At 36.1% G+C, this 25,353-nt stretch overlaps 9 protein-coding genes across 15 annotated transcripts; 5 read left to right on the forward strand and 4 right to left on the reverse strand.

The window, feature by feature from the left end:
• Positions 1–65: 65 nt before the first annotated feature.
• AT4G39680 (SAP domain-containing protein) lies at positions 66–3,368 on the reverse strand. Of its 2 annotated transcripts, NM_120129.3 has the most exons (6): positions 3,107–3,368; positions 2,886–2,944; positions 1,546–2,721; positions 1,145–1,333; positions 899–1,050; positions 66–771 (listed from the first exon to the last, which is right to left on the reverse strand). In NM_120129.3, exons 3-6 carry the CDS (start codon positions 2,696–2,698, stop codon positions 364–366), a joined length of 1,902 nt encoding a protein of 633 aa, NP_195678.1. In that variant the 5' UTR covers positions 2,699–2,721; positions 2,886–2,944; positions 3,107–3,368; the 3' UTR covers positions 66–363. The 2 variants fall into 2 exon arrangements, with proteins under 2 accessions (NP_195678.1, NP_001078515.1); NM_001085046.1 differs by lacking the exon at positions 2,886–2,944 and having other exon boundaries at positions 3,107–3,290.
• Positions 3,346–7,849, forward strand: AT4G39690 (MICOS complex subunit). Its single transcript, NM_120130.3, has 12 exons — positions 3,346–3,525; positions 3,718–3,781; positions 3,864–4,580; positions 5,080–5,202; positions 5,306–5,458; positions 5,568–5,645; positions 5,872–5,964; positions 6,048–6,167; positions 6,517–6,594; positions 6,706–6,885; positions 6,967–7,068; positions 7,160–7,849. Exons 1-12 carry the CDS (start codon positions 3,515–3,517, stop codon positions 7,391–7,393), a joined length of 1,953 nt encoding a protein of 650 aa, NP_568066.1. The 5' UTR covers positions 3,346–3,514; the 3' UTR covers positions 7,394–7,849.
• A 2,019-nt stretch (positions 7,850–9,868) lies between these two features.
• Positions 9,869–10,869, forward strand: AT4G39700 (Heavy metal transport/detoxification superfamily protein). Its single transcript, NM_120131.2, has 2 exons — positions 9,869–10,196; positions 10,362–10,869. The coding sequence occupies exons 1-2, from the start codon at positions 10,025–10,027 to the stop codon at positions 10,664–10,666; spliced, it is 477 nt and encodes a 158-aa protein (NP_195680.1). The 5' UTR covers positions 9,869–10,024; the 3' UTR covers positions 10,667–10,869.
• A 1,382-nt stretch (positions 10,870–12,251) lies between these two features.
• On the reverse strand, positions 12,252–14,338 carry PnsL4 (FK506-binding protein 16-2). Of its 3 annotated transcripts, none has more exons than NM_001342548.1 (6): positions 13,738–14,172; positions 13,559–13,651; positions 13,323–13,379; positions 13,174–13,242; positions 12,947–13,091; positions 12,252–12,535 (listed from the first exon to the last, which is right to left on the reverse strand). In NM_001342548.1, the coding sequence occupies exons 1-4, from the start codon at positions 14,083–14,085 to the stop codon at positions 13,207–13,209; spliced, it is 534 nt and encodes a 177-aa protein (NP_001320168.1). In that variant the 5' UTR covers positions 14,086–14,172; the 3' UTR covers positions 12,252–12,535; positions 12,947–13,091; positions 13,174–13,206. The 3 variants fall into 3 exon arrangements, with proteins under 3 accessions (NP_001320168.1, NP_001329278.1, NP_568067.1); NM_001342549.1 differs by having other exon boundaries at positions 12,470–12,535; positions 13,319–13,379; positions 13,738–14,218; NM_120132.4 differs by having other exon boundaries at positions 12,517–13,091; positions 13,319–13,379; positions 13,738–14,338.
• A 230-nt stretch (positions 14,339–14,568) lies between these two features.
• On the reverse strand, positions 14,569–16,896 carry AT4G39720 (VQ motif-containing protein). 4 transcript variants are annotated; one of them, NM_001342551.1, is made up of 3 exons: positions 15,790–16,896; positions 15,075–15,113; positions 14,569–14,956 (listed from the first exon to the last, which is right to left on the reverse strand). In NM_001342551.1, exons 1-3 carry the CDS (start codon positions 16,622–16,624, stop codon positions 14,940–14,942), a joined length of 891 nt encoding a protein of 296 aa, NP_001328368.1. In that variant the 5' UTR covers positions 16,625–16,896; the 3' UTR covers positions 14,569–14,939. The 4 variants fall into 4 exon arrangements, with proteins under 4 accessions (NP_001328368.1, NP_001320169.1, NP_001328369.1 ...); NM_001342550.1 differs by having other exon boundaries at positions 15,075–16,896; NM_001342552.1 differs by having other exon boundaries at positions 14,639–15,113; positions 15,790–16,894.
• Positions 16,897–18,418: 1,522 nt separating this feature from the next.
• Positions 18,419–19,513, forward strand: PLAT1 (Lipase/lipooxygenase, PLAT/LH2 family protein). The gene is made up of 2 exons (NM_120134.3): positions 18,419–18,778; positions 18,865–19,513. The coding sequence occupies exons 1-2, from the start codon at positions 18,710–18,712 to the stop codon at positions 19,339–19,341; spliced, it is 546 nt and encodes a 181-aa protein (NP_195683.1). The 5' UTR covers positions 18,419–18,709; the 3' UTR covers positions 19,342–19,513.
• A 1,539-nt stretch (positions 19,514–21,052) lies between these two features.
• HCC2 (Thioredoxin superfamily protein) lies at positions 21,053–23,018 on the reverse strand. The gene is made up of 7 exons (NM_120135.5): positions 22,794–23,018; positions 22,417–22,558; positions 22,246–22,321; positions 21,949–22,167; positions 21,750–21,839; positions 21,536–21,668; positions 21,053–21,454 (listed from the first exon to the last, which is right to left on the reverse strand). The coding sequence occupies exons 1-7, from the start codon at positions 22,853–22,855 to the stop codon at positions 21,346–21,348; spliced, it is 831 nt and encodes a 276-aa protein (NP_568068.1). The 5' UTR covers positions 22,856–23,018; the 3' UTR covers positions 21,053–21,345.
• A 547-nt stretch (positions 23,019–23,565) lies between these two features.
• AT4G39745 (hydroxyproline-rich glycoprotein family protein) lies at positions 23,566–24,604 on the forward strand (the record flags this gene model as incomplete). The annotated part of the gene is made up of 2 exons (NM_148409.2): positions 23,566–23,916; positions 24,015–24,604. The coding sequence occupies 2 exons, from the start codon at positions 23,566–23,568 to the stop codon at positions 24,423–24,425; spliced, it is 762 nt and encodes a 253-aa protein (NP_680775.1). The 3' UTR covers positions 24,426–24,604.
• Positions 24,605–24,897: 293 nt separating this feature from the next.
• On the forward strand, positions 24,898–25,338 carry AT4G39750 (F-box family protein-like protein; the record flags this gene model as incomplete). The annotated part of the gene is made up of 1 exon (NM_120136.1): positions 24,898–25,338. The coding sequence occupies one exon, from the start codon at positions 24,898–24,900 to the stop codon at positions 25,336–25,338; it is 441 nt and encodes a 146-aa protein (NP_568069.1).
• Positions 25,339–25,353: the final 15 nt, after the last annotated feature.

Genomic DNA, 25,353 nt, shown 5'->3' on the forward strand with positions numbered 1-25,353 from the left:
ATTGACACACGCCCATTACTAGGTTTGACACATGATCTAAAAGTAAGTTGCAAGATTTGAAATTTGGTAATATTGGGCTGCTATTACTTTATTTTTGACCCAACAATTGTTCATAGATCCATGAAAAGGTAAAAGAAGAAATGGAGAGGAAAAGATCTAACACACAGAGAGCCAAACAACTCTGTTAGTTCATCACAGGTTCAAACCAAAGTCTACTAAACATAAGAAGAGTCTTCCCATCCGTTCTACATTAAAAATAACAAACCAAACTCAACAGAGTACTCAACTTTTGTCCGCACTGAGCTAAATTCCTAAGAGCCTGCTACGAAAACAATGACCTGAAATTCCCAAGAACCAGCAAGATCACTTGTTATTATTCGCTGCAAGTTTAGCTGCAACTTGCTCCTCTGACAAGGGTAAGTAATATATCCTGGGGATCGCTTTTGTCTTCTTGAATAGATCATCAAGAGTGACAATGGGAGGTTCTTGTTCCTCAGGGGCTATAGGAGGAGGGGGAGGCAGAGGAAGACGTTCTACAACGTGAGGTGGTTTGGCCAGAGGTGGTGGTGGTGGAAGAGCAGTTGGAGGTGGCCGCGAAAGAGTCTGAGCTTGTGGCTGATGCTGAGGCTGAGGAGGCAGAGGAGCTTCCAGTTTTTCTTTTACTTCTTCTGCTCTAACAAATTCAGCTATCAGATGGCGGCCTCCATTAGGTGGCCACTGGAGGTTATACACTGCTTCTCTTGTTGCTGCTGCTTCTTCAACCGAGGGATACTGCAGTCACGTCACAACTCACTCATGTTACACAAAATTCTTTGGATATTTAGATAATTGAATTCGAAAGTACACAAACAGAATCAACATTTTTGTAAATCAAAAGGATTTGAAGAAGCGGTCTTACCGATACATAGCAGTGGGTCTTAATGTGGTCCATCCAGAAACTAGTGACATTTCCGGTTTTACCCAGGAGCTCCTGAACAGCTTTCAGTGTGAACGGCCTAAGGAAACGGTCAATCCTGAGGGAATTTGTAGGCTCCTTTGGAGATGGAGGAACTGCCAATAAATATTGAACACATCTATCAAACAAAGCTTTAAGACAATGAATAAGAGATGGAAACATACATAGAGGGGGTGCTGTATTACATACCCACACGTTCCTTGGGTCCATCTTCACTAACCGAAGAGTCAGACCTTGAGAAGTCGCGCTTCAGACCAGTCGACCTTGGTGTTGTAGTGGGTGTAGCACTATTAGTGATCTGTGCTTCAGGAACTTTAATACTATTAGAGTTCCATCGGCGCCTCTTTGCAGGTTCATTGTTTCCAACAGCTTCTTGATCTACATTGAGTTACAAAGAAAGACATTTCAGCATACATAGCTAGAATTTCAAAACAGATGCTTCAAAAGCCAATATATATAAGAAGTAGCCATAAACGACAAAGATGAAACAACTATTAAACACTACCAGTATATGCCTCAAACACCAACATTACAGATTAAACACAGTAAAAGATTTGATTAATAAAACAAATGAATATGAGAGGAATTACCATTAGCAGGAAGCTTTCTTTTGTCAGAAGCCACCAGTGGGTGACTTTTATTTTCAGGGGATTTCCCTTTCCCCGCATCCATATCAGCACGGCTTTCCTCCTTAGAAAGCATTTCAATTTTTGCACTCTTATCATCAGATGTAATTGACTCGGATTGCTTTGTCTCCGGCTCATCCTCCATAGACTCATCACCAGAACTTCTATCTAAATTCAACTTTTCTGAGTCGCCTGCATCGATAATATTATTTTCTTTGATCATATCTGCGTTTGCAGCATTGCTGTCATCCCCACCTCCAACAGATGTCTTCTGCTCAAGTGGCTCCTCGACATCCATTGGATGCGATTCGCCAACGACTGTTGATGGCTCTTGGAACTTATTAACATTTTGTTCTAATTTGACATTATCAGCAATTTTGTTATCCTTTAGTTCTATTTTTTCATTATTTGACACAGAATCAGTAGAAATACAATCAGATTTTACCTCAAACCCTGTAACGGGGATGACCTCAGATACCTGGTTGTACATAGCAGATTTTTCAAGCACTGCCTCTGATGGTTGAGCCTTAGAATCCCCACCATCCAACCCACTAAATGGTTCATTATTCTCAGATTTGTGCTCACTAGACGCCACTTGCACAACTGCTGCATCACGTGCAACCACTGAACTATCAAGACCAGCTATGTCTCTAACATCATCAACTTTCTCTTTCTCATCTTCATCACTAGCGAATGGCACAGCGTTAACCTCTGGTTCTGAAAACACCGGGGCTGGTGTAGTCTCAACACCAGCTGAAGCTTCAGTTGTTATCTTGGTCTGAGTTGGTTCTGGGGTTTTCTCAGCTGTAACAGGAGTTGTCTCAGTGCTAAATGCCGCTTCAACAGGAGTAACAGGAGTGGTTTGATTACGATCACCTACAGTAACAGGAAACATCTGAGGCTCTTGATTGGCTTTTTCAGCAGCAGCAACAGTAGCACTATTGATCCTTTCAGACTCTTCTTGCTCAGCACGAAGTGCTTCATCAAGACGCCTAACCAATTCCTCCTTCAAGCCTCTTGTTGTTAGTCTCCGTCTTTTAAGCTCTTCTTTCAATTCCGTAACCTTCCACTTATCAATTGGTCGGTTGTCCAAGACTGGAAAAGGCGATGACGACATCTTAGCTTATGAGAGAGCTGATTCTGAAAAAATATTGAATATAAAATTAGAGAAACCCATCGCAGAGGACAAAACCTAAATCAGACAAATTAGCAAAGCAACGCAGCAAATCTATATAATTTAAAACCAAAGCTTAAATCTTTAACAAACCCAATCCAAAAGAGCTAGAAGTTTAAAGATGACTTACAACAAAATGGCTTGAAACTTCCTCTGATGGGTAAAAGAAGGCAGGAAAAATGTAAAACCCTAAATTCGTAGCATAAGAAGAATGAAACAATTAGAGAGACAAGACAACAATCAAAACCCAGTACGGAAGATTACAAATTTATCAAATTTCCGACTCAAAATAGATTCTTCAACACCAGATTTTACTCTCTTAAGACGAAGAAGAAAAAGAAGAACGCAAACCTTAAAAACGAAATCCAGAAGCAATGGAACGGAGAGAGAGTGACCTTTGGTTGAAGAATTCTAATCGAGAATGAAAGATAAAGCGGACATTGGGAATTTTTCTATCCCGTCATTACAAAAATTGGGAATTTTGGAAAGAGGAGGCGAATTCTAGGGTTCTTGTTCGTCGAGTGGTTTTGATATTGGGGAAAAACTCGAGGACCTGAAGTGATAATGGGTCGCATTGTATTGTGAAATGTCTAAATTACCCTTTTTCTCAAGTAATTTTGTACGGCGTCGTTTCAATGCTTTTGGGGTTTTCAGAGAATACTATTATTTTACTCACCGGAGGCTCCGAGTCTTCTCCGTCCGTCGTAACATCTTCGCTCTCTCGTTCGGCGTTTGTATCACCAGAGACGCGACGCGATAATGCTTCGGAAGTATGTTTCCTGAACCCTAAGTTTATTATCTCAATCCATCTTGTTGAATTTTGGCTTCTCTTGTTCCATCAATCTCGTTGCGTAGCTTTCGGGTCTGATTTTATTGATTCCTCTAAATTGAGAGCTATTTGTGACTTTGATTCTCTTGTGAATCATACCGAATGTGGTTTATGTTGTTGCTCTTTTGCTTAGGTCGGTTCTCGAGCTGTCTTCTCGTTTGTCAATAAAGAGATTCCCGAGGAATTTGGGAGCTCAGGTGAGTTATGAATTTAGTTGTGATTCTTAGTTAGCGTCTTGTGAGTACTCTCTTGGATTGATTGTGTTATGTTATGCATCAGAGGTTTCATTTGAGCTCTTCGAGAAATGCATCTACATCTGGTAAAAATGGTCTCCCTGGAGCTAAACCCGTTGGGAAACCAGATGCCTCAAAAGTTGATCCTCCAAAAGTGACTCCTCCTCCTCCTACTAAAGGAAATTCTTCAAAAGTGGTTATAGGAGGTGTTGCAATCGCTGGGGCTTTTCTGGTAGCGTATCAGACTGGCTATTTGGATCAATATCTGGGGAAAGAACAGCAGAAATTAAGTGAGCGAATTCATTCTGATGCTCTAACTGAAAAGCTGGAGGAGGCTCATCATTTGAATGTACCTTCCGGTGTTGAAGATTCTACTGAAAAAGATGGAAAAGTTGAAACGCAACCTCAAGTTACTCATTCTGAAGCTTCCGAGGGAGTGCAGAGTGACATAGAACTGCAACCCGAGTCTGATCTATCATCTGACCGTTTTACATATATTTCTTCTAACCAAGAGGAGACACCTCAAGAAACTGTCATTGATAGAGCAGAGATAAACTTGCCTATTTCTGCATCTGAAGATTCAGGAGCTAAGCCGGACATGCCATCAGAAATTATTTCTGAGGCAGAAAGTGTGAAGTTGGAAGCTGTACCCAAACCTGGGGATAGTCCTATTATTGTTAATGCCCAGTCTAGTTCGGTTCATAGAGAAAGCGAAACGGAATCTGCTTCACCAAAGGATCCTGCCGCTCTAAAGACACCTGAGGTACTAAAATTTCCTTTGCTGAACTTGAAAAAGAACTACAAGTAATGAAATGAATAGCTTACAGATTTAAAAATCAGAAGATGAATGTCTCAGTATTCCTTGTTTCATGAAATTTTTCTTGTCTCGTCCTTTTCCTGCATTGGACCAGAATGCTTGTATTTTGAAAGGGGATACACCTATGTAAAGGGATTCTGCTACATTGTTGGAGTTAAAAGCACTCCTTTGTTTTGTGCAAATTCTTATTATATTGGTTGAAATGGGATATTCATATGGACATTATGTTAACTGTCCTGAATCAAATTCTGATAGAAACTGATTTTTTAAGAAGGAATGTAGGGAACTAAAATTAGTTGAATTAGATACCTATTACTCTCTAAGGAAAGCGGGAGGTTCTTATGAAGCTTTAGTTGAATTCAAACCCCTCTTAAATACTTGATTTTTCTATGGCCTATATAAGTTACCTGAGATGATGAATATCTAATCAATCACTCTCTTACAGGATGGCATTGAGCGGGAAGTACAATTACCAGGTTCTCTCCTTAAGGAATATAATCTAGAAGGCAGTGATACTGAAAGCACTGGGTCCTCGTCAATAGGGGAGCAAATAACTAAAGAAACTGAGGTTTAATACTTGATATTCCTGTCTCTGTTCCTTACTTCAGTGCTTTATATTGATTGATAATTTGCAGAAAAGTGTTCTTAATCTGGATAGTTTCGTGAATTAGGCCTTTCCTAACTCAACCGAGGGGCTGAAAGATAGTTACATGACTGAGGATGGAAAGTTGGTACTTGATTTTCTGGCTGCCATTCATGCAGCTGAGAAGCAACAGGCCCATTTAGATGCCCAGGTTTTTGCTGAAGAATTACGAGCCTTGAAGGTTGGTTAAAAGACAGAATATGTCGTATGAGTATTTATTTCTGTAGTGTCTTTGCTTTATAAGAGGTTTTAACGTATACACTACTGCCAATTGTTTTGATTGTACTCAGGAGAAGTATGAAAATGAGTTAAGAGACCTTAGGGCACGTGAGCTAATGCGTATAGAGGAGGCAGCAATATTGGATAAGGTGCGTTTATCTTTTTATCTCTACTTGATTACTCAGTCCAGGACATATGTCCAGTGGCACTGCTCATATGCATCAGATGTTTACTTTGTATTTTACTAATCTATAAGTATGGGCAATTTGATGCGAATTTGTAATGGATTCTTGTAAGCATCTATCTATTCTCGGTTTCATGTTCCTGGGTAGACGCATACGACTATAATTGAACTGCCAATGTTGCTTTATTCAGGAGCTAAAAAGAGAACGAACAAAAGCAGCAGCTGCTATTAAAGCAATCCAGGAGAGAATGGAAGATAAGCTCAAAGCTGAACTTGAACAAAAGGTCTGTGTACATTTCAGGAAACTGAAGATAAAAAGTGTATTGTGACTTAGGAAATCATAACTCACAATTTGTATTTACTGTAGGAAACTGAAGCGCAGTTGGCTTTGAGTAAAGCTGAAGAATTGGCAAAAGCTGAGATGATTTCGACAATTGCAAAAGAAAAGGCAGCACAGATTGAAAAAATGGCAGAGGCAGATCTTAATGTAAGTAAAAGACGAAATGGTGTACTATCTAATGGTTCCAACCTCATGGTATAGAATATTGCACAGACTGTTTTGAAATCACAATTAGGAAGAATGTGTAGGAATCCAGATGTGCGTTAGTTGTTACTGCACTCTGCAGAAAACATTTCATCAGAAGATGTTTTAGTAAAGATGTTGAAAGTGAAACCTCTATTCTAATGGAGTCATGAATGTTTTGCATACTTTGAAGTAATCAAACCCACATTATAACTTTCCACTTTACACAAACTTGAGTTACCTATCCCTTTGTAAATAAGCAGAATTCCTGAATGTTTAGCCCTGTCTCTGCATTGTCTTCTACTTTCTGTAGATAAAGGCACTGAGTATGGCATTCTATGCGCGCTCTGAAGAGGCTCGCCAAAGTCATTCAGTTCACAAGCTTGCATTGGTAAGAATCGAATGCATGCTTTTTTGTCATGGGTTCATGTTAATGTCACGACACTCTGCTTTTCTATATCACCTACTAAGTTTGAAATGTATAAAAATTGTGATTTTGTAGGGTGCACTTGCGCTGGATGATACACTCTCGAAAGGACTGCCAGTCCAAAAAGAAATCGATACGCTTCAGACTTATCTTGAAGGGACTCATAAAGATTCAATCCTAGGCCTGGTATTATCATCTCTTCCAGAAGAAGCACGATCCAATGGAACCGACACAGTGCTGCAATTGAATCAGAAGGTGATCCCACTCACAATCAATGTTTTTGGATATAAAAATTGTTCCAACTTTTCTCTTACTCTCCTCTCGTTATGTTGCCAGTTTGATACCTTGAAAGGAACACTTAGACATTTCAGTCTCATTCCACCTGGTGGCGGAGGCATCTTAGCACATTCCCTAGCACATGTAGCATCTTCGCTAAAGGTGTGCTAATTACAAAACCAAAATTCGGCGCTCAAAAACTCTGAAGTCTAACTGTCATTCTTGGGCTTCTTTGTTTTAATAACTTAAACAGTTTAAAGAAGTGGATCAAGCTAATGGAGGCATCGAATCTGTAATTAAAAAGGTGGATAATTACTTGGCGGAAGGAAAACTAGCAGAAGCAGCAGCAACACTAGAAGAAGGTGTTAAAGGAAGTAAAGCAGAGGAAATAGTGAGTGATTGGGTGCGACGTGCAAGAAACAGAGCCATTACAGAACAAGCTCTTACGCTTCTCCAATCTTATGCAACTTGTGTTAGCCTCACTTGAATCCCTTCCAGATCTTCCATTGAGGTACATTGCTTCTTCTTTTTTTTTAATTCGATACTGAGATTCCTGGAGTTAACAATTATTTTGCGGGAAGTAGTACCAACTCTTTTTCTGGTGAAGAGGAAGAATTACGATTCTCTATTCCAATGTTTATGTTTGAATCACAGCTGTTCATGTTATCTGAATTAGAATGTTACCAGAAAGTTTGATACAAAAATAAGATCGAATCTCACGAATTTATGATATTTGTCTGGAATGGGATCAGGAGATGTTGATTTGGTGATGAATGTTGTTGCTGTACTGATGTGGCATCATGTGGTATATCACTGGGCTTATAATATATCATCCCTCTGTAGCATTTCATATTTTAAAACTGTCATAAAAAGCCCATGAGCTTACTTCTAAGCCGAATACTATTGAACACCTCTTAACCAGATAGGTGTGATGTGCATACTAGTGCCCTGGAATCTAACATTGTTCATTGCTTGCAAAGAGTGTACAAGCAACATTAGCTAGTGTTGCGGGCCAAACTTCATCATCTACACGAGCGCGAGAATACTACTCCCTGAAGTAGTTACTACTCTCGTTTGCCTTAAATGAGAAGAAATATTACAATCTTAACTGGTTCCTATTTGAAACGGTTTTTGGAAGGAAATGCAAATTAGTTTCTAAGGATAAAGAAATCAGAAAAGATGATGAATTTTAAAATCGACACCGCATTCACTTTCGGTGAGTTCTCTTTAGCAACTTTTGTTGTGATCCTAAATCCAAATTAAGAATCTAAGAAAGATAACACACTAAACCCAACAAAACAAAGGTCATGCATGTATCTTTTTTTTATCCATTTAAAGACAGATATATAATTGATACCTTGTCCTGTCCACATTAGAAAGTTTTCAACTCTTTGATGTATAAAGTTTGATCTCTGGTCGTTAAAAAGAAAAACCTTATACTTTGATAATCGGATAAACTCGTATAGAATCATGCCAATGATGCCATATAAAATACAATTAGGAGTTAGGAAATACATTTAAATAAATATCTAACGGCTGCCGGAAACTTCTTATCGACAGTCTTTAAATAGAGTGCATAAACTTGTTATTATATGTACCGAACGTTGAAGGTTTGCTCGACAACTCCAAAACATTATAAAATTTTGTCAGCTAACTTACCACTAATTATTTCGATCGAGTGAGGAGTCACCTTCATATTCTTATCTATATTTTTATATATATAACAGAAAATTTATAAATTCTTGTCAACTAACTTGCCACTAATTATTCGAGTGGAGTCCCCTTCATATATTCATAGATACATATAACTACAATTTATTATGTCAGCTAACCGTTGGTATTAGTATGAGTTACCAAAAAGGCAAAGATTCGAATTTATGACAAGTTCTGTTTATTGATAGACGAAAGAAACAAAATTGTCCCTATATTCAAGATAAAAAGAACGACTTTAATTACATGTACGTATTTGTATTTGCTGGACGATAATAAACATACAAATTCAATTTTGAGGAGTTGAAAATATTCCCTAGCTTCATTCCAGATAATTATATGAGTTTTTGTATATCTACTATTGAATTATTACGTAAAATTATGAATACGTGAAGAGAATGTAATACATACTATGAAACAGCTAGCTAAGTTGAGAGGGGAGGTGGCACAACTCCTCCAATAAGGAGACAGCCTCACACGCGTATTCCAATCGGCGCCGTCATATTGCCACGTATACAATTGAACGCTCGAGATCTCTTCCCCATACGTGTGAAGCTGTCTCGTAGTGAGTAAATATTAACTTTATAAATCTCCACGATGGTTCTTGCTATTTTTATATATCACCTTTAAATTTTGCTAAATTTGATCATTGATCCTAATTAATTTAATAATGAACCGACTATTAATTATGCTTTAGATAAATTAGTATGAATTCGTTAATAAATGCATGGCTCTCTCACCTTCTTTCTGTCTTCCTTGTGAAGAACAACAAGATTTAAATAAAAATACCTAAAGTTATTATTCCATGATTTAGTTGTATTCACATCACATGGATTCCCTTTTCCCTACAAAGCTTACCTTCGTATATATGCTAAGTTAAAATAGTAACATATATACATTTGTTCAACAATTGGATACAAATATGAACCAAAAAAACAATTGGTTACAAAAATACTTTAAATGATTGAATTTAGTATGGTTTTAAAGCGTATATATCCCTTTAGTTCCACTTTTCCCATCAAATATCTTCTTAACTAAACCACAAGGTCTTTGGCAATTGGCATATATATTGCTTACGGTCTAAGTTCTTAAAGACATCTTTTTCTATTTTTTATAAAGTTGGCCAAATTTGTGTCAATTATAAACACAACAACATACTTTTTCTTTCGTACCAATACAATTATATACACAAAAGTAATTCTTTATTAAAATATCAAATTAAGGCCTTTATAAGTCGAGGCAACCAAGCTAACAACTCATTGCAAACTGAAACCAAAACAAATATCTATACAAACACATAACACATATTGAGAGCCAGAGTGAAAAGAATTATACCCATTACTAATCGCCTTTATCTGTGAATTTTCTTGATAAAAAGAAGACACAAGTCAAAGATAAAATCAACAAGATGGGAGTTGGGGGAACGTTGGAGTATATATCAGAGCTAATAGGGAATGGAGGAAGCCATAGTTATGGAAAAAGGAAGAAGAAGAAGCAGTTTCAAACAGTAGAGCTCAAAGTTAGGATGGATTGTGATGGTTGTGTCCTCAAAATCAAAAACTCTCTTTCTTCTCTAAAAGGTAACTAGCTTCTTCTTTTATAATCAAAATTCTCGTCCGAATTTGTGTTACTGTCCCTTATGAGATGTGTTTGCTTACTCCTATCTAAAACTTATATAAATACATGCATCAATCATCATGCATGCATATATATAACATGAAAAATCTTCCTTCATATATTTTCAGGAGTGAAAACGGTGGAGATAAACAAGAAGCAACAGAAGGTGACAGTGAGTGGTTATGCGGATGCGAGCAAGGTGCTGAAGAAGGCTAAAGCGACGGGGAAGAAAGCCGAGATATGGCCGTACGTACCGTACAACTTGGTGGCTCAGCCGTACATAGCTCAGGCTTATGATAAGAAAGCACCGCCTGGTTACGTCAGAAAAGTTGACCCAAACGTCACCACCGGGACGATGGCTGTTTACTACGATGACCCTTCTTATACTTCTTTGTTTAGTGATGATAATCCTAATGCTTGCTCTATTATGTAGTTTTTTTTTATTTATTAGATAATTTATAAAGGAATTTATATAATATATGCCGGTAATATATGCATAAATGTGGGTTATAAATTTTGGTGTTTGTTCTCTTTTAGTTCATGGTTTTGTCTTCTTTTGCATGTGCTCTTTGTTGGTGTTACAAGTGAATGTTTTATTAATATTAATATAGATCTAGTATTATATTAGCTTAATCAATTGGATATCGTAAGTAATCATTGTTTACTATCATTGGAAGATATAAGTGGAAACTAGTTAATTTTTTCTATGCTAGTTTCAAACTTACAAAACAATAACAAAGACGTTTGTTTTTGGTTAAGGTGTTTCATGGTCTTTTAATTTGAGTTTAGTTTTTTGGGACCCCAATATTCTAACTCTTTTCACCCACTCTCTTTCTCTTTTACATACATTATTAAAAGAAAAATCCAAAAATGGATAGTAAAGATCGATCACATAAAGCTTAAAAAAACTGTGTATCATAACATACACGGGTCATGTAATCTTTCTATACATACAACTACCCCCACCATACTATATTTTAAAGGACTTATTCAACAATTTTTACTGATATGATTCTTGCTCTTCAGTCTTCAGGTGTAAACAAAGTAAGAGCATCCTCAACAATAAGCTCTTATTAAAAACCTCTTAACAACAATAACAATGATTATTTTATTATAATATTATTATATAAATAAATTTTAAGTTTAAGAAAAAAATGAACCAATGTATAAGTGACATGTGGCTTAGGTGGTTTACTTGATTATTAAAAACCTCTCTTCATTCTCTTATCTAAGAGCTCCTCTTCATTTTTTCTCTTCTTCTTTCCATGTTTTTATTTTTATATTACTAGATGAATTCCCACGCTACGCGTGGGTTTGTTTTAAAAATTCTTTAGATAAAAATATGTTAATTATTTTTGTCGCTAATTTATGTTTACTTTTTGTTTGTTATTTTATACTTAGTAAAATTAGACTCATCTTATGTACTTACATTTTTATTGTTAGATTCATTTTTGACTCTAAATATCAATTTTTATATATTTTCATGTATAATCTGATTATTTTTATATCCAAAATTCTAAAATTTGTTCATTATCATGAATACACACAATAAGAATATAAGATATTTTGATTTCAAGAGTTTTCGTATGAAAAAAAAGAAGCAAAAATTAAAGAGTTATTTTAGTAACACTTTTTAGATTTTATACTATTGCATATAGCCGTATAAGACAAATGGATTTGTTTTGAATTTTGTGGTATGTTTAACGTCTCAAAAGTCTATTACTTAAAAATATTGAATGTCAATGTTACGAACTTACCTAAAGATACAAAAATAAAAATACAGAATTTCATATGATAAGATATGAACCATAACGTAATAATAATTAAAAAATCAAGGTAAAATAACTACACTAATATTAGGTAGCAAACAAATAAACTACAACATAAACAACTATTTAGTCATTATAGAGTGATGACCATTGACCATTAAAATTTTTAAAAATAAAAAATAATAAAAGTAAAATAAAAGTAGTAATTGATTTATTTAAATAAGTAATTTTATTTATATTTATATTTTGAAAAAATCATTTAAGAAATGAATTAATGGAGGATTTAACACAATATGAGATTTTTTATTTTCTCTCAATTAATTTTGCTAATTTTAATTTAATCAATATTAAATGACACATGATATTTTCTTATGTGATGATGTGTCACCCATATGGAGAGAGTTGGCCAACTTTCATATATATGATTTCTTTAAAAACCTCATTTATCTTAGAACCCTCCATTGAGGATGGCCTAACATCAGCCTTTAAGAACCTCCGGTACGCTGTAAATTAGCTCATGCACTGTGTTTTTCCTGGAAAATCGAAAAATGAAGATTTGTCTTATGTATTTTCAACATGCTCAAGTAGGCAAGAACCAAAGTTTTACACTTTTTTTGGCCTTAAGATTCATGAGTTGTTGTGAGGGGACCAATTACAGAGATATGACACCGATGAAAAACCACATCACACAACTTTATTCTAGACTCTGTACATCTTTGTGACACAAGCTGCATCACTTACCAAGACTGAATCTAACCTAACACGCGCTTATACATTTATGCAAGTATATGATTTTCCAAGGTCATAACTTAACAAAAAGACAGATCTGCACAGAGAAGATGTGTCTTGTTCTTTAATAGGAGGTTAGACATTGGATTCAGTTGGAAATCATCAATGTTTTAGGTTACAGAAATTATAATCTGAAGCTTGTCAAAAGTAATCACCTGGTGATATACATCACATACATAGTTGTTTGTTCCTTTACCAAACGGGATTGGAGTTGGCTTCATCTTGTATTACTTCCTGGGTAGATCTCAACAAAGTTGATATCATAGAGCAAAGTTGCATTGCCAGGTATGTTGCAGTCACCTGCATAAAGAGTCGATTTATTACTCGAGATACATATCTTACATATACAAGTGAAACTGTTACAGAGGAATTGTGCAAGTACCAGAAAAGCATCCTGCAGGCTCTGGTCCATAAGCTAACTTAGGTGGAATCTGAAGTTTACGCTTTCCGCCTGCAAAATAAAACCGCACCAATATGTTATCAGCCAAATAAAGGACATTGAACAAAGGAAAATACAGTACACTTGCCTACTCGCATAGGAGGTACTCCTTCGCCTCCAAGAATCCCCTGGTCTAGTCCCCTAATTACCTGATCATTTTTGGACATCAAGAGTTTAGATATATAGTTGTTTTGCTCACCCTAATCACAAAGAAGAACATAAGAAACTAACTAACTTCAACAAAGACAAGTGTGAACTTTGCTAGCAATGCAATTGAAGACTATGGAAGCTAACAAAGAGAGAGAGAGACAATGGTTCTTTGTTGTACCTTGCCGACTCCAATTCGCATAGTAAGTGGTCTTGCACGCTTATAGCTACTGTCAAACAACGTTCCATCTGCAAACCTCGCCGTGTAATGGATCTGTGTGTGTGTGACCAACTCTCCAAAGTCTCAAACTTTGAATCAAAAACCCTAAACAGAGGAAATTAGAGAGATGGAGAGATTACATTGACGAGTACGCCACGAGGGGCTTCATCACCAAATCCAACATCGAGATCGCAAAATCCAAGTCCTGATTTTGCGTAGCTGTATTCGCAGAGAGGATCTCCTACAGTGGCGTAGTAGTCAATCCTCGTGGCGTCTGCGTCCAGAGGCGTTAGAGAGAGAATCGAAGAAGCTAGGAACCCTAAACCCACTCCGAAAACGCGTTTCTTGACGGAGAGTTTCGGCTCGCAATCGGAGGAAGAAGAACAGAGACACGAAAAGGACGAGGAAGAAGAAGAAGAAAAGAAGATGGTTGGTCTGAAGGAACGTGTATAGAGAGATTGTGTGAGTGTTAAAGTAGAAATCGCCATTCTTCTTTGAGTCTTCGTTTCGATCTCTGCTTCCTTATCTGCGTGAAGCCAGAGCCTTTGGTCTGAATCTTTTGTCTTTTGAGTGTGCAACGGTACAATGGATATGATTATGGGACCCACCCGTATTTTTTTGGATTTCTATTTTCAACAGAACAAAAATAATAATGAAACTTTTGGAGCCAATCGGCCCACAAAATTGAGAACCCGAATCGAATTATTTGGATAGTAAGATAATGGCCAGACCTAGTTATCACTCAACTATGAAACCGAGTATCATCTGAATACATAGAAAACCCATCAGTGCGACAATAGCTTGATATCATGGTCCACCATAACCACCACCATAATATTAAACCATCATCATCACCCATTATTATATATTCCATTTAGATAGAGATACACATATATGCACATTGTTGATAGTTTATGTAAGTGATGTGTATAGGTTATACAGTGCATTGGTGACTTAAGTGTAACTGGTCCGTGGACAAAAAAATATCAAAATCATTTGAACTTTTGTATACACAAGAACAAGCAAAAGATTTTTCATCAAATGTCATTATTTGTTTTGCGACCATCAATCCATCATCAAATCTTATTGTGAAAAACAAGAATTATTATTTTTAAGAGTTACTATTATACTATACAGTAGCAAATGATATTATTGAAAACCCCGCTTACAAAGAACTGACATTTCATTCTGAAGTGTTGTTAAGCTAGAGACTAGAAAGAGATATAAATTAAGCTGAATATTCTAACGATTGATTGGTTAATGAGAAGACTGAAAAAAGTTAGGAATTTTGTAGACGCATCACATTCAGAGCCGTGACAAGGTCAATGGTTGTCGGAGGCGGTCAAATGAAATTTGCCCCTATTCACAAACAAAGAGACTTATAATAATAGAAGTAAAAGTGTCTATAAAGATAAATTGTCATATGACAAAAGTAGGTCAAAACCAAAATGTATGTATAATTATCATTATTGATTACCTGTTTTTCTTTTGCTTGGGAAATTTTCAAATTTCAAATCTGTTGGTATGGTAAAATGAGAGTCAAGTCAATAAAAATTGACGTTAATGTAGATGATACACCAAAAATGAATAAGCACATGGGAGAACAGTAATTTATCAAATTTCAAATCACCACAAGTCTATAATTAATTAATAATTATATACTATGGTCCCAAAACCATATTCCACAATCCGGCGGCCGTGGAAGATTCCCCAAATTTCGCCACCATTCACTCCAATATTAATTAGGAGAAATATTAACCGTAGTGATCCCAAAACCACGTACTGTATATTGATTGTTGAAAAATTAAAATTTCATATCGCAAGTCATCGTTGTCATTAAAATTTAAAAGTTCTATATAATTATAAGAAAATATACCAAGAAAATCTGATTCAAATGGTGAGATCCATCTACTAACTAATACTTACCAACATATAGTTATGGAAAAAACTAAGATTAACAAATAACAAGCATATTAATTAAGTATTAAATAATTAACAAACCCTACACGAAAAAAGTTTTAAAGTGGTTTATACTGAAATATAGAATATATAAACGAGTAACTTCATCATGCTATATGTGCTATGTTTAATTTGTTGAGTAATCATGTCAAGAGATTAGCTTTGATTTCGGACTTGGACTATACATAAATATATTTATGTTCTCTGGTCGGAAGACGAAGATAACCAAGTACCGTCATTATTATGTTCATGATCGGAGCCACCGTAGCTTCCATTATCACCGGTGTTTATGTTCCCGTTAGCCGCTGCCGTTGTAGTAGGAGGATTAGTAGATGGAGTCTGCATCATACCAAGACCAAACTGATCGTGCTCATTGCTTCTAGGGTTTGAAATATGAGCTTGAAGAAGAGCTTGCAGATTCATATCCTCGAAACCGTTGTTAGGGTTTTGATATTGCTGAATTTGTGATCCGGATAAGAGAGGAGTCGCTGGAGTGAGTTTTTGAGCAAACGGTCGTAACAAGAGATTGTTGGTGTTGTAAGTGTTTGGCGAAGAAGAAGACAAGCCGAGGAAAGTGTTGAGGCGCGTGGTGTTCACGATGGAGTTGTTGTTGAATAGCGGTGGAGCTGGGATTCCGGTAAACTCTTGAACCATCGCTCGGAAGTTGGAAGTATCCGTCGTTAGAACCGTCGTTGGTGCTCTTCTTGATGCTCGAGATCTTTTCTTTGTTTTCTTGATTACTCCTATATTGTTAGTAGGAGGGAGTGATGACGTGGCGGAGGAGGTTCGGAGGTCGAGTTGAGAAATCGGGTCGGGTTGTTGGTTTACGGGTAAGAACGTGTTGTTGTTAAAGTAGTTTGGTGGTATTAGAGAGTTGTTGTTGTTATGGTCGAAATGGAGGAGGTTGCGATGGTTTTGTTGCGGCGTGGGTATAGATGACACGTGGTTGTTGTGGTGGTCGAAGAAGGCGGAAATGGATTGATCTGCGGCGCGTGAATCGTATTCTTCTTCTCCTCCTCCGCCACCGCCGCTTGAAGATTGCATGCTACTACTATTACCGGACTCCATCTCGTGACAAAGAAAAAAAGACTTTGACGAGAGAAAACGTAAGAAATTGATTTAGAGGTGAGAATGGATACTTGAGTTTAGGGAGCTATTGTTTGTTTAAGGAGTTTATGAGATAGGGTATCATGGTAAATAAGACATTTGGTGTGACATGATTTTTTAATAATTTTGTTTTGTTTTTGTGTGAAAGGGAGAAAAACAGGGAAGGTGAAATCGCATTAAGTGGTTCCACTACCACCATCCACTATTGTCTACTCTATATCCCAATATTATATACATGTATCTAAGGTTTAGTTTATATTAGATTTATTCCTTTTGGTGATAGTCAAAATTCACTTTGATTGTAGATATTTGGTTCGGCTAATGCTTTGTTTTGTTTCTCTACCACTGCAGGATGTTACGTTTACAAATCTTATGATGGTATTACTTTTACTTTTCCTGATAAATGGTACTTACTTTTCTTCGTGATTTGTGCGTATATTCATATCAAAATCAATTATGCGATAAAAATGTTAGAACAAGTTTTAATTTTCCGTGTGCACAAACAATCATTTAACTTCCTCTCGTTATTCTCTAAAGATATAGAATAATTTGAATAATCTACTAATCTCTTACATGATGACATAATTAGGTCAGTTAATTCGGACCAAATTCAATAATATATATCATAATTATTAGATGTCATCATATAGCTAGTTCCACCAAGATAAGTTTTTTAGCTGATTAATCTTTCTTTTCAATTGAATAATTTCGAAATCACCAATTTAAAAGATGCAACAAAGATATGTACATACTCATTTCTACTTATTTCACCCGATTAATTTGCAAGTGGAAATTAATGGTTTGAGTGTATATTTTGATAGAGATACTAGGTTTGGTCGGAAAATAAGAATCAATCATATAATATACTATTAATTATCAAGGAAAATTCAAAATTTATGGGCCCATTAACCAAAATGCCATAACCCTATTATCACTTTACCCATACGGCTTAGTTTTGTTTGGTTACCCACACTCATTTATAATTGTGTTTTTTTCGTTTTTTTTCTAAATATCAAAATTTCAGTTGACTTGTAAATTCGTATGAAATTGATTATCATTGCATTGCAAATAAGAAAAAGAAACATTTAGTAAAACCAACCACTACATTCGATTAACTATTATCACTATTAAATGTTTTGTTAGTGTTTGATAAAAAAAAAATTGCCGTGTTAGTAAAATTTTTTACGGGTGATCAATGATCATCATATAATTAACCAAAATAATGTAAGTCTACATAGTTTTAGTATTGAAGATCACAAGGATATCAAAAACTAAAGAATCATCACTCTCTATAATTTAGTAAGCTATGGGTTTGATCAAATTTCCAGCATGTAGTTTTTTTGCTACGTGTGCATTTTGTTATAACAAGATAAATATATAAATGGGCTTACGCTTCTTCTTTTTTGTGCAACAATGGGCTTACGCTTTATGCCCAATATTTACCTATACCAAGGCTCCATATAATTAGTATTTGTTATTTATAAGCCCACACACTTTTGAGAAGAAGATGTCTAAAAATGAAAATGCTGAGAAGAAGTAACAATTTGTTTTTACAAATATAAATTATACCTGGCCATAAAATAATAAAAATCTGACAGCAAATATATAAGCAAATAAAAATGGGAAGAATTACTTATTCTCAATATAAATTTGAATTATTCTTAATATAGACAAAACCATCAAAAATTTCGTAGTCATTAATAAGGAAAATTTCATACAATCCAGTGGACTATTTTTCTTGGTCCGTAAGCTGCCAGAGAGAGAGAGACTTAAAAGGATAATTTCGTAAATCTACCAACCCATCATATACCGACTCGCCGAGTAATCGCCAAGCCTCTCAAATTATCCATCTCAATTCTCACATCACAACAGATAAGAGTCAGCCACGTCAACATTACACGCTACTCCGAATAACACGTGATTATTACCCCAATTGTTAATTCCCAATAATAACCCTTCCCTCAAATAATATTCGCATCTATTAATACACCTCTGCAGAAAAAAAATCAGAGAAAAAATACAAATCGTTCACCGGAAAAAAACAAAATGGCTCGTCGCGATGTTCTCCTCCCTTTCCTCCTCCTTCTCGCCACCGTCTCCGCCGTAGCTTTCGCCGTAAACTTCCTCAATCTCTAACCACTCTCGATCAGATTTAGATTTTTCGATAATTTGACTTTTTCAGTTTCTGTTTGTTTATCTAGGAAGATGATCCAGACTGTGTATACACATTCTACCTCAGAACCGGATCGATCTGGAAAGCCGGAACCGATTCGATCATCAGCGCAAGAATCTACGATAAGGACGGTGACTACATCGGAATCAAAAACCTTCAAGCTTGGGCTGGATTAATGGGACCTGATTACAATTACTTCGAGAGGGGTAATCTCGACATTTTCAGTGGAAGAGCACCGTGTTTACCTAGTCCGATCTGTGCCTTAAACCTAACCTCCGATGGCTCCGGCGATCACCATGGTTGGTACGTTAATTACGTTGAGATCACGACGGCTGGTGTTCACGCACAGTGCTCGACGCAGGATTTTGAGATTGAGCAATGGCTCGCTACTGATACTTCTCCTTATGAGCTCACCGCCGTACGGAACAATTGTCCGGTCAAGCTTAGGGATAGTGTTAGTCGGGTCGGGTCTGAGATTCGGAAAAAGCTTTCTTGGGTCGTTTAAGTGATGTGTTGTGATTCGTGAGACTTGTCTGTATTGTTTGTATTCTCGTTGTTCTTGTGAGTGTAATGTGGCGTTAATGAAATATGATTCAATAAAATAAAACCTTTTTAGTTATTTTGCGAATTTTAACTCATGATTAGTGAATGATTTAGTAGATTAATCACAGGTTAGTTGAATCATTTGCTTTAGTAGATTAATCACAGGTTATGTAAATGTGAAACCAATCAATGAGAAGACTAGGACATGAAAATTGATTGAATGCATATAGGTGTCGGTATTAATAAGCGGAATAGAAATTTGAGTGGACCAAGTAATAATCCCTTGGGCCAAAAATGACGCCACGTCTGTATTCATTGAGAACTAACTCTTTGATATTTATATGATTTATTGTCCACATTGTATCTACTATACTTTTTGTAGGGTCAAAATCAAATCGTCTCTTGGTAGAGAAATATGGGAACACTCACTTCTTAAAGAATGTGATTTTTTTTTTTTTTTTGTTACGAATTCTATTAATAATATATGGTAGTATATTCTTGGACGTCAATTGGTTTTTGTAACAACATATGATAATTGTATACCTATGGTATGATTTTCTATTACTGTTTTGAAATTTTATTTAAGAAGTTAAATTCCATTTGGAATAACATATTGGGCTTACGACATGGCCGATAATCATATCTTCTCGCCGCCATTTTAAAAGCCCAATACGTTTTAAATGAAACTGAGTCCCACATCTGAAATTTAATAAACAGTTCTAACCCATAACAATTGATAAATTTAATAAATAATAGATAAACTATTTTTTTAAGTGTTAAGTTTTTAAATTTTATATAAACTAATTTGATATAATATTCGAATTCTTAAAAAGTGTTTAGGATCAAATTTGATATAATATTCAAATTCTATGGCATTTCATGTTGGTGGTGTGCACTTTTGATGCACTAATTAAACAAGTACAAAATTATTCAAAAGTTTTATTTTTTCTGTTATTTCACGTCCATAAAAGATTGTTAAGTAATGATGAATTTTTTGTCATTGCAAAAATTCTAATGAAAACATTGAAAGACCATTATAGCAATGTCACGTTTGTTCTTTTTCCTACAACAAAATCTCCCATTTGATGTCGATCTGACATTTACGAGTGTCTTACTTAAAACTTTAAAAAATATGTACTATTAAATCTTTTAAATTTAAAATTTTAACATTATTTTAGCACCAAACGCTGACTTCAGTTAGTCTCAGTGACACAAGCTTAGGATGAAGGCTCTTAGGCAAAGTAATACAAAAATAGAAATTGTTGTATATGCTCACGAGCAGGCAAAAAACGTTGAACAGCTTTCCTTTCTCCATCTCATTACTAGAAATATGAAGAAGCTAAAGACCGTGGATGTGATAAAATTATTGTATATAATTTATTACTTTCTCCCTTCCTTATTAATTGATCTTTTCAAAAGAAAATTGTTTCAAAAAATTGATTTTTTAGGTTTCTTATACACTATTTATTAGTTATTATTGATGAATTTTAAACTTTAAAACAAATAATTAAAATATCATTGATTTAGAATTATAGAAAAATGTAAATCATAAAAAGTAATATATTTATGATCAGTTTTAATATATTTTTTTAATTTGTGTGTTTTTATTAGAAAATCAATTAAAAATAAACAGAGAAAATATTAATATATAATGTTTATCCATTATTTTAAAATATCAGAGAATTATTTAATAACTGAAAACTGATGATTATGTTACAAACGTTGAAAGAAAATTTGTAAATAAGTAAAAGAAACAACTCTAACAACAAAAATAACATTGAAGAATAAAATATTACTATATGGGAAATTTTGGATTTTTTCGACTTTGCAGGATCTACCATCTAATTTTCATTTTTTCAAGAATAAGAGACGGATTAACAAAATCGTCTTTAAAAAAATCACGAATTGAAGAAAACAATCAAAGAGCATCCTAGTGTTTCTCTCTTTAGTGTTTGGTCAAAATGGGTCACTGTGAAACAGAAGCAACTTCTTTAAGAAGCTCTTGTGAGAGCTCGTCTGGATTATACTCAACCCCAAAGCACCTCACAATCTCCATCTTCGGATTTATCAAGTACCTATACACAAAAACATATCAACATTTAGCATCTTTTTCTTACGAACATATCAAGATTTGATTTGAGATGATGAACCCTTACATGTTGTGAGAAGTATCAACGAGATAATCTTCTCCGTCCTCTTGAACCTTCTTGAAGTAGACACGATACTCTTGTGCCATTTGCCTCATTGCACTTGCAGTCCCGGTTAGTCCTAGTATTCTACTATCAAACTCTGCATAAAGATACAAGCAACCAAACGTCAGAGGGTTTAGCAAAATAGCTGGAACACAAGGGCACGAAGTAAAACCGAGACCTTTCAAGTATGCGTGGAGATGAGAAGGTGTGTCTCGTTGAGGGTCAAGAGTGACAAAGACAGGCAGAATCTTCTCGTTATGTTTAGACTCTGTTGTTTCCATCAAGACAAGACATCATTACTAAAAGAAGATCATATATTATAACAAGAAAGATCTGAAACTAATGAAATGGCTGGAGCTTTGTATAAGTAACTCAACCTAGTTTATCAACAGCTTTGGACATCATCTTTAGTTGCTCAGGTCCAACATCCGGGGAAAAAGAGTATCCAAAGTAGAGTAGAACCCATTTACCACAAAAGTCATTCTCTGTGACTATCTTGTTTTCTGTGCTCACAAGCGTAAACGGACCTCCGATAATCGGACCTTTGACAGTTGTATTAGAACCGCAGCCACAACCGCTATTGCTGCTTGCTTGACCTGCAAAAGTAGAAGCATGAAACATCTCAGCTTCATCACTCCAATGTGTCAAAAAACCATCATCAAAGTCTATAGTACCTCTAGGAACTGCTCTCCTTTCGTCGTTGTAATGAAGAAAGCCGACGAATCCGGCAAAACCAAGTAGAATCGCAGGCTGAAAATGCAGACAAAAAAGGGAACATAAGTCCCAAATGAACGATCCAATTCAAGAACACAAGTGAAGGCAACAAGAGTTTTTAGGATCTATACAACAGCATAACGAGCACGAGAACGAGAAGGAGCTTGAGTTCCTCCTCCTGTGGGAAAAAGAGGTTTCACATCTGGAATTTCATGGCCCTGTCTTGTTGATTTACAGTAATTGACTGATTGAATTCGTTTCGATGGTCCACACCTAAAAAAAAAATCAACGCTAAGATTCAATATAATGTTTTAAGATCAAGAATTTCGATACTTTAGAAGATAAACCAAACAAGAAACATTCACAAGACCATCAAAATTCCAACAAAGAGAGACTTTTTTCGCAGATAGAGTAACAATTGTTCTACTTAAAAAACCCAGATAAAGTAAAATCCCCTAAGCAACTTAAAATTAGGGTTTATAAGGGGTTTAAGGATAAGAAGACTAACCTTCGGAGAAAACTGGCAGCTTGATTCTTGCAGGACAGAACAAGACGGCGACAAGGAAGCATTGAATTTGGTTCTTCTTCTCTGTTTATTTGATAAATTATTTCAGTTTCATCCAAAAGAAAACTTATTCCGTACTATAGAATCTTTTTTTCTTGGTGAAGAGCCAAAACCAAAACAAAATAAAAAAAGTTTTTGTTTTTTTCTTGGTGGCCAAGCTCATTTCCGTGTGTTTTAATGTTTTTATTTGTTTAATTTTGTGTAAAGTAATTAAATTATCTATGGGTTGACTTACTAATAAATTATTGGGCTTCATAATTGACACACAAAAAATTATTGAGCTTTATATACAACAATTTGAGTTTTATTGGGCTTTAATTCAACAATTTGAGTATATTTTGTGTCGAAAATCTGCAATGAGATTATGTTTTCTTGTTGGGTGAGTAGTGTGATTTATCCATCGTTCCTAGTCAAAACCATCATTTTAGTCCTCACTTGCGACTATATAAAATTTACAATTATATTGATCAAAATAGGAAATGAGAAAGAAAAAAAATTGATACTAATAATGAGGGACATGAAAAGAAGAAAAAAACATTTGAGTTGGTAAACAAAAGAAAATTCCGGTCCGAAAGAGACCAACTGAAGTTACGCAAATCAACCACAGCCACTTGCTGCCACTCCATGCAAAAACCCTGATTTCCGCGTTGTCTCTCTTCTCTTCTCTCTCGACACTCCCTCCACCACCACACATTTCCTTCTCGCCGTTATTCCGATGGACGGGCCACCGCTACCTCCGACCTCTACCTCCACCTCCACCTCCATTAATGACAATGAAAACAAGACCGGTAATGATCCTTCTACGTGGCATCGTCCCACCAGCAGCCTCCCTCAATTCCCTTCCTCTGCCTCCCAAGTTTCTTCACCTCCACAACATTTACGTAATCGTTCTTTGAATCTCTCCCCACACGTATCACCTTCTTCGCCGCCTCCTCCTGATCCAATCCCAGAGATCGAGACCTACGTAGTGCATGTTCCAAGGGATCAGGTCTATTGGATCCCTCCCCCGGATAATGCAGGATCGTCGAAAGACGCAGGAATAGCGATCCGGGGAGAAATAATAAAAGTTTTTGTTCTAAACGATGCATTTGGTTATTCATCTCTGTGATCGTCATCGGATTCATCATCTGCGCGATCGCACTAATCGTTGGTTTTATATTCAAGCCCGAACCTCCGGTTTTCAACGTTAAGAAACTAGAGAAATCTCGCCATTTCGAGATCATGTTGACATCAAAGAACCCAACCTCCACCATGTGGGTGACCTACAAAGGTCTCGTCTCACTGACGTACAAAAACAAGAACCTAGGCCAAGGGAATTTCCCAGAGCTGTCATTAGCCGTGTCGGGATCCCATACGGTCAACCTAAAGCTGGATAGGTCCATGAACGCGGCTGTTCTGCCGCCTGAAGTGGTTAGTTTGGTATTGACGATGGGGCTAGATGCGGGTTTCGGCACGGGCTTGGTGAAACGAGCCAAGGAAGTGGCCGTAACATGTGACATTAAAGTAAATGGATTATTAGATGCGCACAAGGTTGAGATTGTGTCGGAGAGTTGTGAGAGTGAGTTCACTAAATAAAACAACAGCGAGCTTTATTACTTCTCATGTAAAGGTTTGTTCCTCTGACTGTCATATGCTTTTTTCTTTTGTTTTAACTTTTACATGTTAATGTGTGATACATCAAAGACGTTCAAAATTTCTTTATTGAAGATGCTCTGTTTTTGATGTAAGAGCTAGGTGGTACTTTGTAATCTGTAATTTATTTCCACCCGATTTATTTTACTTAATTTGAGACCAAAATAACATGTTTGAATGTGTACGGTCAAACTGACCTTGGCTTACGGGGTTCTCTTTCACTGTTTTTTTTTTCTCTAAAGGGGTCGAGTAGATCACCTAAATGAAATAGAGGGGTTATTTATAAATTAAGTAAAATAAAAGGTACAAATGCTGACCTAGTCGTGTTTAATTAAATATATAAAGTCCAAAATCGAAAAACACTCTCCATCGACTCTCGTGTTTAACCCTAATTTCAAAAACGTCGTCTGCCGCTATGAGTTCTGAAGTCGAACCACCGCAGAAAAAGAAGCAGCCGTGGCTTCCAGATTATATCGTTGAGAACTGTTTAGCACACATATCGAGATCTTACTACCCGAAACTCTCCCTAGTCTCAAGTCCTTTCGCTCTCTCGTCGTATCCAAAGAGCTCAACAAAGCGCGATATCGCCTCAACAACCGAAGAATACTTCTTCCACGTCTGCTTACAGCTTCCTAAGAGTCCTCTTCCAACCTGGTACACGCTCTGGATAAAACCTGATCAGATCGAGAAGAAGAAGAAGATTAATACGTTTACTGGAAATACTCGGTTGGTACAAATACCATCTTCCTATCATTATCCTTTTGACCAAGTGTTCATCTTTAATCTTTATGGTGCTATGCGTTCATCCAAGGCAATGGTCCGTCCCCCTTCATATGGGTTGGTAAGCATGTTTTGAATAGAACTCGTCGTC

Source organism: Arabidopsis thaliana, chromosome 4 (assembly GCF_000001735.4).
Source record: "Arabidopsis thaliana chromosome 4, partial sequence".
In the NCBI taxonomy this organism is placed as follows: domain Eukaryota; kingdom Viridiplantae; phylum Streptophyta; class Magnoliopsida; order Brassicales; family Brassicaceae; genus Arabidopsis; species Arabidopsis thaliana.

Coding starts and splice junctions, on each gene's coding strand:
- AT4G39680 (NM_120129.3), bottom strand. CDS start 2,698: ATGTCGTCATCGCCTTTTCCAGTCTTGGACAACCGACCAATTGATAAG. Junction 1,334..1,545: donor AAGAAAGCTTCCTGCTAATG/GTAATTCCTCTC, acceptor AACTCAATGTAG/ATCAAGAAGCTGTTGGAAAC. Junction 772..898: donor AGACCCACTGCTATGTATCG/GTAAGACCGCTT, acceptor ACGTGACTGCAG/TATCCCTCGGTTGAAGAAGC.
- AT4G39720 (NM_001342551.1), bottom strand. CDS start 16,624: ATGGAGTCCGGTAATAGTAGTAGCATGCAATCTTCAAGCGGCGGTGGC. Junction 15,114..15,789: donor TCATGAACATAATAATGACG/GTACTTGGTTAT, acceptor CCATACCAACAG/ATTTGAAATTTGAAAATTTC.
- AT4G39700 (NM_120131.2), top strand. CDS start 10,025: ATGGGAGTTGGGGGAACGTTGGAGTATATATCAGAGCTAATAGGGAAT. Junction 10,197..10,361: donor CTCTCTTTCTTCTCTAAAAG/GTAACTAGCTTC, acceptor ATATATTTTCAG/GAGTGAAAACGGTGGAGATA.
- HCC2 (NM_120135.5), bottom strand. CDS start 22,855: ATGCTTCCTTGTCGCCGTCTTGTTCTGTCCTGCAAGAATCAAGCTGCC. Junction 22,322..22,416: donor CTCGTGCTCGTTATGCTGTT/GTATAGATCCTA, acceptor CTGCATTTTCAG/CCTGCGATTCTACTTGGTTT. Junction 21,455..21,535: donor GTTGATACTTCTCACAACAT/GTAAGGGTTCAT, acceptor TTTTGTGTATAG/GTACTTGATAAATCCGAAGA.
- PLAT1 (NM_120134.3), top strand. CDS start 18,710: ATGGCTCGTCGCGATGTTCTCCTCCCTTTCCTCCTCCTTCTCGCCACC. Junction 18,779..18,864: donor TCTCCGCCGTAGCTTTCGCC/GTAAACTTCCTC, acceptor TTGTTTATCTAG/GAAGATGATCCAGACTGTGT.
- AT4G39690 (NM_120130.3), top strand. Junction 6,168..6,516: donor TGGCAGAGGCAGATCTTAAT/GTAAGTAAAAGA, acceptor TACTTTCTGTAG/ATAAAGGCACTGAGTATGGC. Junction 6,595..6,705: donor CAGTTCACAAGCTTGCATTG/GTAAGAATCGAA, acceptor GTGATTTTGTAG/GGTGCACTTGCGCTGGATGA.
- PnsL4 (NM_001342549.1), bottom strand. CDS start 14,085: ATGGCGATTTCTACTTTAACACTCACACAATCTCTCTATACACGTTCC. Junction 13,243..13,318: donor AGTACCTCCTATGCGAGTAG/GCAAGTGTACTG, acceptor TTTATTTTGCAG/GCGGAAAGCGTAAACTTCAG. Junction 13,092..13,173: donor GCCTGCAGGATGCTTTTCTG/GTACTTGCACAA, acceptor CTCTTTATGCAG/GTGACTGCAACATACCTGGC.